The sequence below is a fragment of the Capsicum annuum genome, chromosome 3 (assembly GCF_002878395.1).
Source record: "Capsicum annuum cultivar UCD-10X-F1 chromosome 3, UCD10Xv1.1, whole genome shotgun sequence".
Classification (NCBI taxonomy): domain Eukaryota; kingdom Viridiplantae; phylum Streptophyta; class Magnoliopsida; order Solanales; family Solanaceae; genus Capsicum; species Capsicum annuum.
Genome location: NC_061113.1, coordinates 231,288,621 through 231,302,097, shown reverse-complemented (window position 1 = coordinate 231,302,097; position 13,477 = coordinate 231,288,621). Strand labels below are relative to the sequence as shown.

Here is a 13,477-nt window from a genome sequence, read left to right as displayed (position 1 = left end):
TGGTGGAAGTGTTTGACTCAAATTGTTATTTGTTTTTATTTTCAAAATAAGGAAAGAGCCCAGAGTGGATATTTAAGGTGGTTATAGAAACCCCTTATAGGCTGTGAATGATAGTGGCTAGATTAGCCAGTAAGTTGTAAGTATAGATTCATTGTCGAATGATGTTATAATATAAGATTAAGGTTGATCACGTCTATTATGTGATTTACCCTTAACCTTATTTTCATTGGAAGATAGGATTTATTTTGTTCATCATACATCCAATACAACATTTTCCAATTGTGCCCCTAGACCTTAGTTCAAAGTGGGGAAGGTTGAGGGATTTGTGATGTAGGGTCCCAGATTTGACCCGTTCCATCTGAACTGATCCTGATATTTAAGTGGATAAGAGTTAAGAGGTGTGCCCATTATCCCCAAATTTTGAAGGTTGCGGTTGTTTCATAGGTTGGCCCTATATGAGCTTCTCCGTCACAAAAAACATTTTCCAATTGTATGAAATGTAAAACATAGATGAATTTGCTTGTTGCCAGCAAGACTGAGTTTTCAAAAATCCGCGGTGCGACCATTTCTCATTTAAGCCAGGTTGTTCAGTGGCTTGGATGAGAGGTAGTGCTTTCTATGGAGTTAAACCGCTTCCTTAGCTTTAGAATCTTGTCTAAACTGCACCTTTATGCATCAGTTTGTGAGCGTTGAAAATATAGTTTGTGTCTAAGTGCCTGTAGCGCATCAACCAAGGAAAATTCCATAGAAATCTAGAGTTTGACGTCTTCAAAGAATTGAGGTAAAACGTGTATTTTATGAAATACTAATTTTATCTATGGCATATTGAACTTTCTGGGTTTTCAGTAACTAGGCTTCAGTCTTTGAGATTTGAGTTCTAGCATCTGCAGTTGTGTTGCTTGGACTCTCAAAGACTATTGTCGTACCCATGTGGGATCTTCCAAAGTGCACTATTTTTGGTGGATTTGACATGCTTCTGCCGGCATTTTTGAAGAGTTCTACCAACATAGCTTTACGGTGATATTTTGTACCTGTCCTGTTAGAACTATATACATTCCTTGGGCGATAATTCTTACTCTGTTCGATTCAACAGAAGTTTAGGAGTTCATATGCTCACTATTGTATTCCGTTTGATCTGTTAATAATTTTATTCAATCATTAACAGTGCTTGAATTGATGGAAGCCCTTAAATTACATTGTTGGAGATATTTTAGTGAATGTTCAAATGGCTAATGTAGGATGAAACTGTGTGAAAACTATTGCATTTGGAAAGTGAATCACTTAACAATATGTGTCCACCGGAAAAAAGCATGTGTTATAAGCACTCTGCATTCCCTCCCACTCCCCCAAACAAACTATGAATTTCCCTGACAGTTATATTGAAAATATCCACTGCAATGATTCATTTTACTTGATAAAAAAGGTCAAATGACAATAATGGATTCTGATTTTTTCTATGTAACTAATTATCATTATGAATCCAATCTATGTTATCCTCTTGAGCAATCCTTGAATAATTGGGTCATTAACATTAGAAAGCTTGAATAGATGCTCTTACAAGTATATTATGGCAATGCTTCTCTGCTTCCCCAATATGAGATGACATTTAGATTTGTCTACCCACTATTTACCAGTTTCGTTGTTATTAGGACTTCATTGATGCTACAGTGTACTTCCTGAAAACTTTATATCATTAAACTTCTTTATTCTGACACATAAGCTGGCTCAGATACAACCTTTGTCAAAAAGGATTTATGTTTATGCTTCTTAATTATCCAAGTTACTAACAGCTCCTGATTCTTTGAACAGAGTGTTGCTTGCGATAGGTCCAGTGCTCCAAAGAACTGTAGGATATCTGGATGGCTCCATGATAAAAAGGGGACTGACCTAGAAGCTGATCATGATAAGATGTTCCTTTTTAAAGAAGTTCATATATGATCTTGACAAGAGCAATGCTCAGAATTTCGATGTTTTGGAGTCTGCAAGTTCTACTGTCATCGACACAATCAGGTTTGATTTTACATCCAACCGTGGGAAGCCACAGACATGCATCTATAGATTGAGGGTACATGTCCGTGAACCAAGCTCCTTGGTAATACAGTCTTGATTGTAAAATATTCTAAATTATTTCGACATTCCTTTCCTTAACAATGTAGTGCTTTTGTGTCTTTCTCAACCAAATGCCCCTCTGTCAGACTTGGCCAAATTGAATCCAGAATTCAAGAAGAGTGGAGCTACTACTGTTGGTAATTTGATAGTTTTCTAGTTTGAAATGTAATTTAAATTTTGAGTTTGGTTAATGAAGTTCTCTTCTTTGCTGCAGGAAATTCCAGACAAGTAACTGATGGTGCTGGAGTTGTACTACTTATGAAAAGAAGTGGTGCAATGCAAAAGGGACTTCCAATCCTTGGTGTATTCAGGTATTTCTTTTTCAGATTCTAACATTCTATATGTAAATGCAGTAGCATTTACTTTCAGTCAAAAAGTCTATGGTTTCCATGAAGTCTATTGGTTTTCATGAAGTCTATTGGTTTTCTTCACAATTCATTCTCATACCTGCCTTAGTCTGGTAAAGATAGTATAATTTTTGCATCTTTGTTCTATTATTGATATTTGTCTTACAAAAGAACCAATTCTTTCCTGTGTTCATGCAGGACCTTTGCTGCCATGGGTGTAGACCCCACCATTATGGGAATTGGTCCAGCTGTTGCAATTCCAGCTGCTGTCAAATCTGCAGGCCTTGAACTTGAAGATATTGATCTCTTTGAGCTAAACGAGGTAATCTAACATAAATTCATCAGCTCTATGTCTTCTACCATAGTACAATTTTTTTACTATGATCCTTGTTTAGGCATTCGCATCACAATTTGTTTATTACCGGAAGAAGCTTGAACTTGACCCTGAGAAGATCAACGTCAACGGAGGTGCAATGGCCTTCGAGCATCCTTTGGGCACTACAGGTGAATTTTAACCATGTCATACAATAATAAATAGAGTGATCAATTAAACGTGTTATCTATGAGTGTGTTCTTTGTGCTGGACTATTTTGTTGTGAGTTTATAAAAATAATAGATTGTCATTCAGTTGATCAAATATATGTATGAATATTCCTGTCGTTTCCTCATCAGCTCCTACAATAATCTTAGCAGATAAATAATGTTTAAGTACACACATGGTCATCCACATTTGAAATACTCTTTATGCAGGATTAGGATATTGATTTGTTAACACATTATCATGATGAGAAATGCTTTATATATGTCAAACAGGAGCACGGTGTGTTGCTATGCTCTTACATGATATGAAGCATCGTGGAAAAGATCGCCGCTTTGGTGTAGTCTCCATGTGCATAGGTACGATTAAACCAATCTTTTTTCCTTTCCGCTCTCACATATTCGACATGCAATAATGGAACTCTTCATCAAACCTTACATTTCTATTGTTAAAGTTTCAGCTTTAACTACTCATGAAACACGATTGAAAAGCCATTAATGTGGCCTATGATAAGCCCTCCTTATCTAAACTGAAGGCTTACCATGTAAAAAAAGTGATAGAATCTGCGTATCCTATCCAAATCTTCAATATAATGGATGGAGTAGGTTAGGACAATGATAAAACTTTTATGAAACTCCTATCAAGGTGCAGGATGTTGTAGATCTGTAAGACTATCCCTAGGTTGAAGATAAATATAGAACAAAGAGATCGGGCTAAACAAGTTGATTAAGGGATCTGGATGATCGGAGAATAGAAACTGGGTTCATGAGTTGAGAAAAGATCCTAAGGTAGAGTTAGTAGCTCATTGAGCTGAGTGGACTGAGCGAAGTTCAAAGCAACAAATTATGTACACACAATATACTATTGGACTAAAAGTAGGAAGAAAACAGTTATGAGAACAGATATACATAGATAACACTTTTACCTAAGATTAGTTATGTTACCATATGAAAGAACTGGAAAATTGAACCCAAAACCTTTAGGATAACACGTGAGGCAGCCTAGGGTCATAATAGATCTGTTTAGAAACCTTATACCGATGCACGAGTTGTATTTCTAACAAACTATAACAAAATCTGCAGAAAAAGAAAATTACCAAAATTTGGGGGTTAGGGCAACAATCTTTTGGATGAGGGCACTCACACAAGCAAAACGTTATCCCTCATTTTGAGAGAGGGAGTTAATAGTATTGATGTAACTGAATGTACCCACTGTTATTTGTGCTTCAAGCTTGTTTTCGCATGCTGGAGTAAAGTGTTTTTCATCAGGAGTGAAGCTACATTGTTGTAGGGGGTGGGGTGAAGCCAATAGCTTTCGTGTAGACTATATTTTTACTGCACAATCAAGAAGATAAATATATAATTACTGTATGCGAACCACATTAAAAGATAATTAGGCAGCTCAGTGGTGCCCGGGTGGACTGCAGATCCCTCAGCCTTTGTGGTGGTTGTGAGTTCGAAACCTACTATCAACATTATATTTTCTTCACCTTTTATGTCCCACACCGTCTCTGTTTCCATCGATAAACACGACGCCTCTGTTTCCATCTGTGAATATAACTTGAACAAAGGGTTAACTATCTGCTATTCACTACTAGAAGGAGAAGGGATACATTTAATTCTCACGTACGAGCAGGTGTCAGTCAAGAGTTAAAGCTCTATAGGCACGGAAGTGTTTTTTATCTATCTTTTGGCACAAAAAGATGTGGTTCATGATATTTAAACATTACCAAGAAATTTAGGAGGTGGATAATTTGATCCTTAATAGTAATTCATGCTGCTTATGAGGAAAAATACCAGTGAAGATTGTCTCTCTTGCTATTGTATATACGCATGAAACCTGCTGATAATTAGCCATATGGGTTATTATCAATATTTAAAGCCAATATATTTAATTACACATGAAATTAACTATAAGTGTGTAATTATAGCTTCAGTTTTATATTGAAAGATCACTATTCACAATCAGATATTTTTGTGTTCAAGCATAACCTGAGTAGGTCTTAGTACAATTGTGAACAAGGGATTATCTATGTACACAGACCTTACTCCTACCTTTGTGAGGTTAGGGAGATAATTGTAGAATTCGCGACAGATAGAGCTGCTGCTGATTGATGGGCTACGATTATGTATCCCTTTATCAGATTTTAATAAATGTAGCAAGGTAGTTTCATATTTGGTTCACACTGTCTTTTTAAATTGAATATTTCTTTGTTTATCAATATGATATTGTGCTCTAGGTAAATAATTTTTGAATATCCTGTTGTCTATTTTCATGTGCTACAACTTTCTGATATTTCTTTTTCGAGATCATTCCTTGTACATGGTTGCTGAAGTTAGCTCTTTCTAATTCAAAATATAAGAATTCATTAAAACAATTAGGTTCATCGTATTTGATTGATGCAATTCTTTCCTTTCTCTAGATTTTCTGAAACTTTTGTTCCGTGGAGAAGAAAGTAAAAAGTGTATGAATGCTATCTGTTGGGTTTGTATTCAATGAATAAAGATTTGCTTTATCATCATAGTTTGAACTTCTTAACCAATTTAATCTTTAAATCTAATTTAACAGGTGTTTCATCTTGAATGCCCAAGAGATTGATGACAACAACAAATGCATCCCCATATTGTAGAATTTATAAATATTATCTCTATCAATGTAAATAGACAACAATCACTATCATGCGTGAATTTGAGCATCCAATAGCATGTTATTCCCCTGATTGTATAAAACATACATTTCGAATCATTTTCATCAACTGATCCAATCCAACGGAATAGTCTTTTGCTGTTACATCTTCATTTTATTCTACTATACGCGTTGCACGGGCATACCTATTTAGTATGTATATAAAATTACAACTATATTTGACATTTTTTTCTAATTGTTTTTCTTAAAAAAATATTCAAATTGTACCAGCCACAGAATATGTCTATATAATACATGGCAAAAATATTTTATTATTTGCCTCAAGAAAAAAATATGTTCTTATCATGCATTTCTATTGAATGAGATATCATGTATACATGTTTGTGCAGACTCCTGAATAGCAAGAATTTTACAAAGAGATCATATTGCTTTGATTTTTTGTGCTCGTGGGTTTAAGGGTCACAATATACGTTCATTTAGAAAATATCGTAAATGATATATTTCAAAATATTTTTTGTGATGTGATTAAATCTTCAATGACAATAATGTTTCATGTATTAAAATACATTACAATTATCTTTCCAGTATTTACAATTTTTATTGAGAAAAATACAAATAATGTTATCTATATTTATTTAAGAGTATATGTATATATTTGAGTATATAGACAATCATAAATACATATAAATATAAATATAAATGTTTTGCAACTAAAAAAAATAAATTTATATTTATATATATAACTATATAAACATGTCCTTAATTATTACAACATATCTAATTAAATTACATGTATATTTATCTAAATGTATTTGTTATTGATTTTTAAATTATATATAAATACAAATATGTAATTGTTCAATTAAATAATATATGTGTAAGATCTGAACATAAAATTGTATAACCACCTATTAATATATACGTAATTACACATACAACTATTGAAAACGAAATAATTAGCATGAATATATTATCACACAAAATCTATACTACAAAAAAAAAAGACAAATATCTATATCACATATACCGATTCAAAAATATACAAAATATATAGACATACAGATCTGCATATATATTTACAGAAATACATATCTGACCTATATATACATATACACATATAAGACATAAATTTCTATAACAAAAAACAACAATTATATACATACATACATACATATATATGTGTGTATGTGTATGTGGGGGGAGGGAGGTGTAACGCCCCAAAAATGGGTCTCGAGACGTCACACGATGCTTAGGGTCACATGTGACCCCAAGCTAACCCTTCTACTGACATAACTCATAAACAACTGAATAAAAAGTATAAATCCGTACAAATCAGTGGAAAATAACTCTTTTCTGAATCTGATCAATACAAAACTGAATTTACAAGATTACAACTTTGCTTTTGCATACAAAACTAAAATTTGATACATGAACTTCTACTGACTGTCTGTGAATCCTCTACTAATCTTGACTATAGATAGAGGGGTCATGACTCTCAACCATCCCAACTCAATATGACTAAATGAAGAAAATAAAATGCTATGCAATCTCTAACTGACTTGGGCCCTTGAATCAAAAGGGCTCATCATCTGCTGACTGGAAGCTGTAACCTATCTGATTATAATATGTGTGCTATGACTTGTACCTACATTATGAGACAATGTAGCACATAGACATATATGTGGATCAGCACTTTGAGGATGTACTGAGTATATGAGGATGTATGCAATTTAATAAACAATATAGTCAATCCTTATAGAAATCATGCATGCTGACAATAATGACTCACATAGCTTGAGTAAAACTGAAATTTAAATCTCATAAGTTTTGAATAGTAAAGCATGTAGTATAAACCTCGTGAGTCATTACACTTAGTTCTAGAATTTGTATTCTCTTCTTGTTCTCAAATCTTGTAAACTAAATGAAATCTGAAACTCTTTATGCATAGTAAATACGTTATCTCAGTACTTTAAATCACTAAACGGTTTTAAGAGTGAGGAACATCTTTGGGAACTTGGGAAAACTTTAGACTCTTATGGATTTGGGAGACCTTGCTTCTTCTAACCGATATAAAGCATGTGAGCTTACATGGAGTCCAACGTCTTGCCCACATTGGGGAGAGATTTTCTACCCTTGCTATTAGAATAGAACCTTAACTTTAGTGATCACTATCTCGGCCTCAGGCCCATAAATCTCAATCCTATGGTGGCACGTAGTTTTGGGGTATGAGACCTTGGAATCATACCCAACTCGGTGCTAAATACTACTCTCTTACTTAAGCTCACAACTTTTTAGGAAATCCACCTTAAAATAATTCAAGGGCCTATAATGAAGACCAAATCATGCTTCACTTAGCTTTAAATCATAAGTAAATGTGTATTCCTAACTCAACTTAGGCTCAAAAGCAATCTTGATTCCTAACTCAACTTAGGCTCAAAAGCAATCTTTCTTTAAAATCAAAACTTATGCTTATTGAATCATGTTAAATGACATAATCTTCATGAAAGCATCAAACCTCATGTTTGGGTTAAAACTCATTCACAAACTCGAATAATCTCAATTTCATAAGAAAGCTTAAATTCTTGACATAATCTTGTAAAACACTTAGAACTCAACTCATGGTAGGAATATACAATTCATAGCATCAATCCTCAATTCAAACATAAAATAGGTGAAATATCATACAACTCAAGGATTTAGCAATTCATAAACTTAAAACACGTAATTTGGGTATAGACCCACTTGCAAAAACATGAAATTCATTAATAAAAATTAATAATTTGGTCACAAGAACGAAAGGAGTATTCTTGTTCAAACCCCACATACCTTGAATTTGAAGCTTTGAATGAACTCCTAACTTTGAGTTGCTATTCGTGAAATTAATGGGTGCTTCTTGTAGCCCTCGTAACGGGGATTCCGAATCTTGAAGAATTTTAGAAAGGATATGGTTAAATCTTGAGATATGTTGATCTTTGGGTTTAAACCCTAATGAGTGTTTTTAAGCAATTTGGATGAAAGTGGATATATTTTGGTGTATTTGGGATTGAATCCAATGTTGGAGATGATAAAGGAGTGAAAAATACCAAGTTTACCCTTAATAAATCGGACTAAAAGCTAAAAAATGACTCAAGGGGAGTACCAAGGCGGAGCCTTTCTTCAGACAAGGGAGAACCAACGTGGAGCCTTGCTTCAGACAAGGGAGAACCAACGAGGAGCCTTGCTTCAGACAAGGGAGAACCAACGGGGAGCCTTTAGCTACTGGTTTGGGCAACCAAACATGCCCTTACGCTATTCCGAAAATTCCAAAACTTACCCGAGATGTACTCTTGACTTGCCTCATTGCAACGCAACTTGAAAATTGAAAATCGAAGGTCGGAAAGGACCTGAAATAATTCTCCGAAGTTTGAAGGCTCAAAATAAACTAAGTGTTGAACACTTAGCTAAAATTCTAAGTGTAAGGCTTATTTTGACTCGCTTTCAAGGCTTTAACGACAAAAGAACTTTGTGGGGTCTTACAATATCTCCCCCTTGGGAACATTCATCCTCGAATGTCGCTAGTTAGACTAAGAATACAGAGAAAATAAAGATGCACAGCTGGAACAGCTTGTTAAACTGAATCTATATCTTTCTAAACTTTGGAGTATTTCATTGAATGCATATACCTATGATAATAATAGCTTTATAGCTGAATCTAATACTGGGAAAGAGTAGAATGAAGGACCGCTGTTATCCTCGACTTAGTCTGAGCTGACTTGCCCTTTTCTTATTATAAAGAGCTGACTAATGCTGAGAGTTAGAATTTCGCTTGATGTGCTCAGGGTGTGATCGTACTTATAGACTGCGAAGTTGTAACGCCCCAAAATCTCATCCCAAAGTGTCACACGGTGCTCAAGGCTCCAAGTAACCTCAAGCTAACCTTTTGAGCCTGTTACCAAATCTAACACTTACTTTGAGATAGAAAATCAAACAATAACATAGTATTATGCCAACTCTGAACTGAAATAACTGGAAAACATAGTACGAATATCAAATACTATAAAATCTCAAACATAACTGACAGTCTAGCCTGACAAAACCTCTACTACTCAAGAACTAGAGAACCATTGGGACAAATCCCAAACTGACTCATACTCAACTGAAAGGAAATAAACTAACTACTATGAAGTCTGATCAAGCAAATTAGATCCTCAAACCATGAGGACTCACCAACTGCGGAGTGTAGATAAAGATACTCAAGAATGTACTGGGAGTGTAGATAGACGTATATGTGGATCAGCACTTGGGAGTGTACTGAGTATATGGGGGGTGCAATCCAATAAGTAAACAATATCATCAATCTTTATAAAAATCATGCATGCTGATATAAATGACTCACCTAGCTTGAATGAATCTGAAATCTCAATCTCATGATAATAATAAATGAAACTGTAAATCTCATGAATCATTATACTTGATTTTCTAAAATTTGTACTCTCCTCTTATTCTCAAAACTGGTAGGCTAAAAGAATCTTTAAACAAAACTTTCAAAACTAATACTCTTATCTTGAGAAGATTAGAACTTCTTTGAAACATAAGGACTTACTACCTTAGGAACTTAAAGACTTGGGGAACTCTAGAAAACTTGGGGAAGTCGGGAGTATCTTCTAAATGACATAAACCATGTGAGCTTACATGGAGTCCAACGTCTCGCCCACGTTAGGGAGAGCTGTTCTACCCTTGACATCAGAATAGAACCTCAACTTTAGTGATCATTATCTCAGCCTCGCGTACATAAATCTCAATCCTATGGTGACTTATAGTTCTGAGGAATGAAGCCTCGAAATCAAGCCCAACTTGGTGCTAAATATTGCTCCCATACTCAAGCTCAGAACTCTTTAGGAAATCCACCTCAAAATAACTCAAGGGTCTATAATAAAGACCAAATCATATTTCATTTAGCTTTAACTCATAAGTAAATATGGATTTCTAACTCAACTTAAGATTAAAACAATCTTTCTCAATAATCTCAAAACATTGAAATCTCAATGTCCTCATAGCACAAAATTCTCAAAATCAACAATCTCAAATAGGGCTTAGTGACCCATATTACAATCTCATGTTGAAACATCTCAAAATTCTTGCTTGATAATTTAAATACTCAAAATTCATTATAAAATCTGAAAAATTTCAGCAATACTTATAAAAATATACTCATACTCATATAATTCAACTTTTAAAACATTCAAAATCTCATAATCTTAAGAATAACAATATGGGGTATAATCCCAACTTCAATATCATAGGAAAACTCATAAAATCATGTAATCTTTGAAATAAAAATAAAGTTTTGGGCACAAGGACAAAAGGATTGTCCTTGTTGAAAACCCACATACCTTAGATTGTGAAATTGGATGAACAAGCTTGCTTGAGACACTTTTTGGAACTCTTGAGAGAGGGTTCTTGAAGCTTTTGACTTGGGAACCTTGAATCTTAACTTAATTTGTAGAATCTATGGTGGTATCTTAAAGTTCTTGGAGAAGGAATTCGAGTTTGTTCTTGAGAGAGAAAACCCTAGCTTGAAGATGTTTTGGATGAACTGGAATTATCTTCTTCGTTTAGGCTATATCTCAGTGTTAAAAGGGTGGGAAAAAAAGATCAAAAATCCCTTTTTAAAATGACTTAAAAATCACTGAACGGGGTCAGCGACAGTCCGTCGCACTCCCGACAGTCCGTCGGTCCTGACTGTCGCACCTGGGACAAAATAAGGTCTCACTGCCCTATTACGATGGACGACGCGACGGTCCATCACTTTTGCGACAGTCTGTCGGCTAGTCCATCACACTCTGGCAGAGACCAGGCTGACTGCCTCAGTTGCGACGGCCGGCTCGACGGTCCACTTTCGCGACGGTCCGTCGGCTAGCCCATCCCACTTGGGAAGTTCGACAGTCCTTTATAAATCATCCATAACTTCTTACCCCGACATCAAATTTTGACAAAATTGGTATCGATGGAAATCTTATTCAATTTCACACATGATAAAACGTCAGAATTAGGGAAATTCTACATGATTCAAACATCAATCACTTTGGAAGTCATTCCTCTATCTTCTAAAGATGAAATTTGGCTTAGGGAAAGATCGGGGTATTACAATATCTCTCTCTTGGGAACATTCATCCTTGAATGTCACTAGTTAGGCTAAGAATATAGAGAAAATGAGGACACACAACTGAAATAACTTGCTAAACTGACTCTGCTTCATTCTAAACTTTAAGTACCTCAAAGAATGCATAAACTCATGATAAGAATTATTATATAGCTGAATCTTTGATTTGAAAGGAACTAAATTAAGGGAGGATAATACCTTCGGCTAAATCTGAACTCGTGGAGAAGAGGTGCGGGTACTTTGCTTGCATGTCTACTTCTGTTTCCCAAGTAGCACCCTTAAGTGACTGTTTACGCCACAAGACTTTGACCAAGGGAACCTCTTTGTTCCTCAGTCTATGGGTCTAATAATCTAGGATCTCAACTAGAATCTCCTCATAAGAAAGACTACTCTGAATATCTGGGCTTTCCAAAGCATCTATAACAACAAGATAACCAATACACTTCTTAAGCATAGATACGTGAAAGATAGGATGAATAGCTGATAAATTTACGGGCAACTCAATCTCATAGGCTACTTTCCTAACACGGCTTAGAACTCTATAAGGGCCAACATAACGAGGACTAAGCTTCCCCTTCTTGCCAAATCTCTCCACTGCTTTCACGGGTGAAATTTTTAGATAACCAAATCATTAACTTCAAACTCAAGGTCTCTTCTTCTCGTATCTACATATGACTTCTGATGACTCTGGGCTATCTTTAACCTTTCCCTAATCAACTTAACTTTCTCCATAGCCTCGAACACTCCATCGGTTCCAATTACAACAGCTTCTCCCACTTCAAACCAACCTATGAGTGATCTACATCTCCTCTCATACAAAGCTTCAAACGGGGCCATTCGAATGCTAGCATGCAAACTATTGTTATAAGCAAACTCAATCAATGACAAGTGCTCATCCTAACTACCCTTGAAATCAAGAGCACACGTCCTCAATATATCTTTCAAAGTTTGGATGGTCCTCTCAGCCTGACCATTAGTCTGCGGATGAAAAGTGGAACTCAGATGAACTTGGGTACCAATACCCTTTTGGAAATCCCCCCAAAACTAAGAAGTAAACTGAGCAGCCCTATTCAAAATGATAGACAAGGGAACTCCATACAGTCTGACTAACTCTCGGATATACAACTTAGCATAATCCTCAGCCGTATAAGACATATGTACTGGTAGAAAATGTGCTGACTTAGTCAACCTGTCTATAATAATCCAAATCAAATCATGACAATGACGCAAAAAAGGTAAACCAGTCACAAAGTCCATATTAACCTCTTCCCACTTCCAAGTGGGGATACCAAACTTTTGTATCTTACCACTAGTTCTTTGGTGCTTTATCTTAACCTATTGGCAAGTCGTACATTTGCAATAAACTCTGTTATATCTCTCTTCATGCCATTTCACTAATAGATTTCCCATAAATTACGGTTTATCTTGGTAGCGCCGGGATGAATTGAATATCGCGCACCAGCCATAATTCTCTGCCTCAAATCATCAACACAAGGAACGCACAATATACCCTGATATCTCAACACACCATCTCCCCCTTGGAAGAAAGCCTCCACTTTTTGGTCTTTAACTGACTCCTTCAGTTTAACCAAACTAGAATCAGTTTAACCAAACTAGAATCTATGTTCTGCTTTTCTTTCTCTTCCGAAACTAAAGAGGATTCAAAACTACTCTGCACCCAAATATTCCCCTCAG

General features: G+C 35.4%; 1 protein-coding gene across 3 annotated transcripts; it reads left to right on the top strand.

The window, feature by feature from the left end:
- Positions 1–258: 258 nt before the first annotated feature.
- Positions 259–5,784, top strand: LOC107863083 (3-ketoacyl-CoA thiolase 2, peroxisomal). 3 transcript variants are annotated; one of them, XM_016708845.2, is made up of 9 exons: positions 259–781; positions 891–1,017; positions 1,810–2,010; positions 2,157–2,246; positions 2,324–2,420; positions 2,655–2,778; positions 2,852–2,960; positions 3,270–3,353; positions 5,563–5,784. In XM_016708845.2, exons 3-9 carry the CDS (start codon positions 1,935–1,937, stop codon positions 5,574–5,576), a joined length of 594 nt encoding a protein of 197 aa, XP_016564331.2. In that variant the 5' UTR covers positions 259–781; positions 891–1,017; positions 1,810–1,934; the 3' UTR covers positions 5,577–5,784. The 3 variants fall into 3 exon arrangements, with proteins under 3 accessions (XP_016564331.2, XP_016564330.2, XP_016564332.2); XM_016708844.2 differs by lacking the exon at positions 891–1,017; XM_016708846.2 differs by lacking the exon at positions 891–1,017 and having other exon boundaries at positions 263–781; positions 2,196–2,246.
- Positions 5,785–13,477: the final 7,693 nt, after the last annotated feature.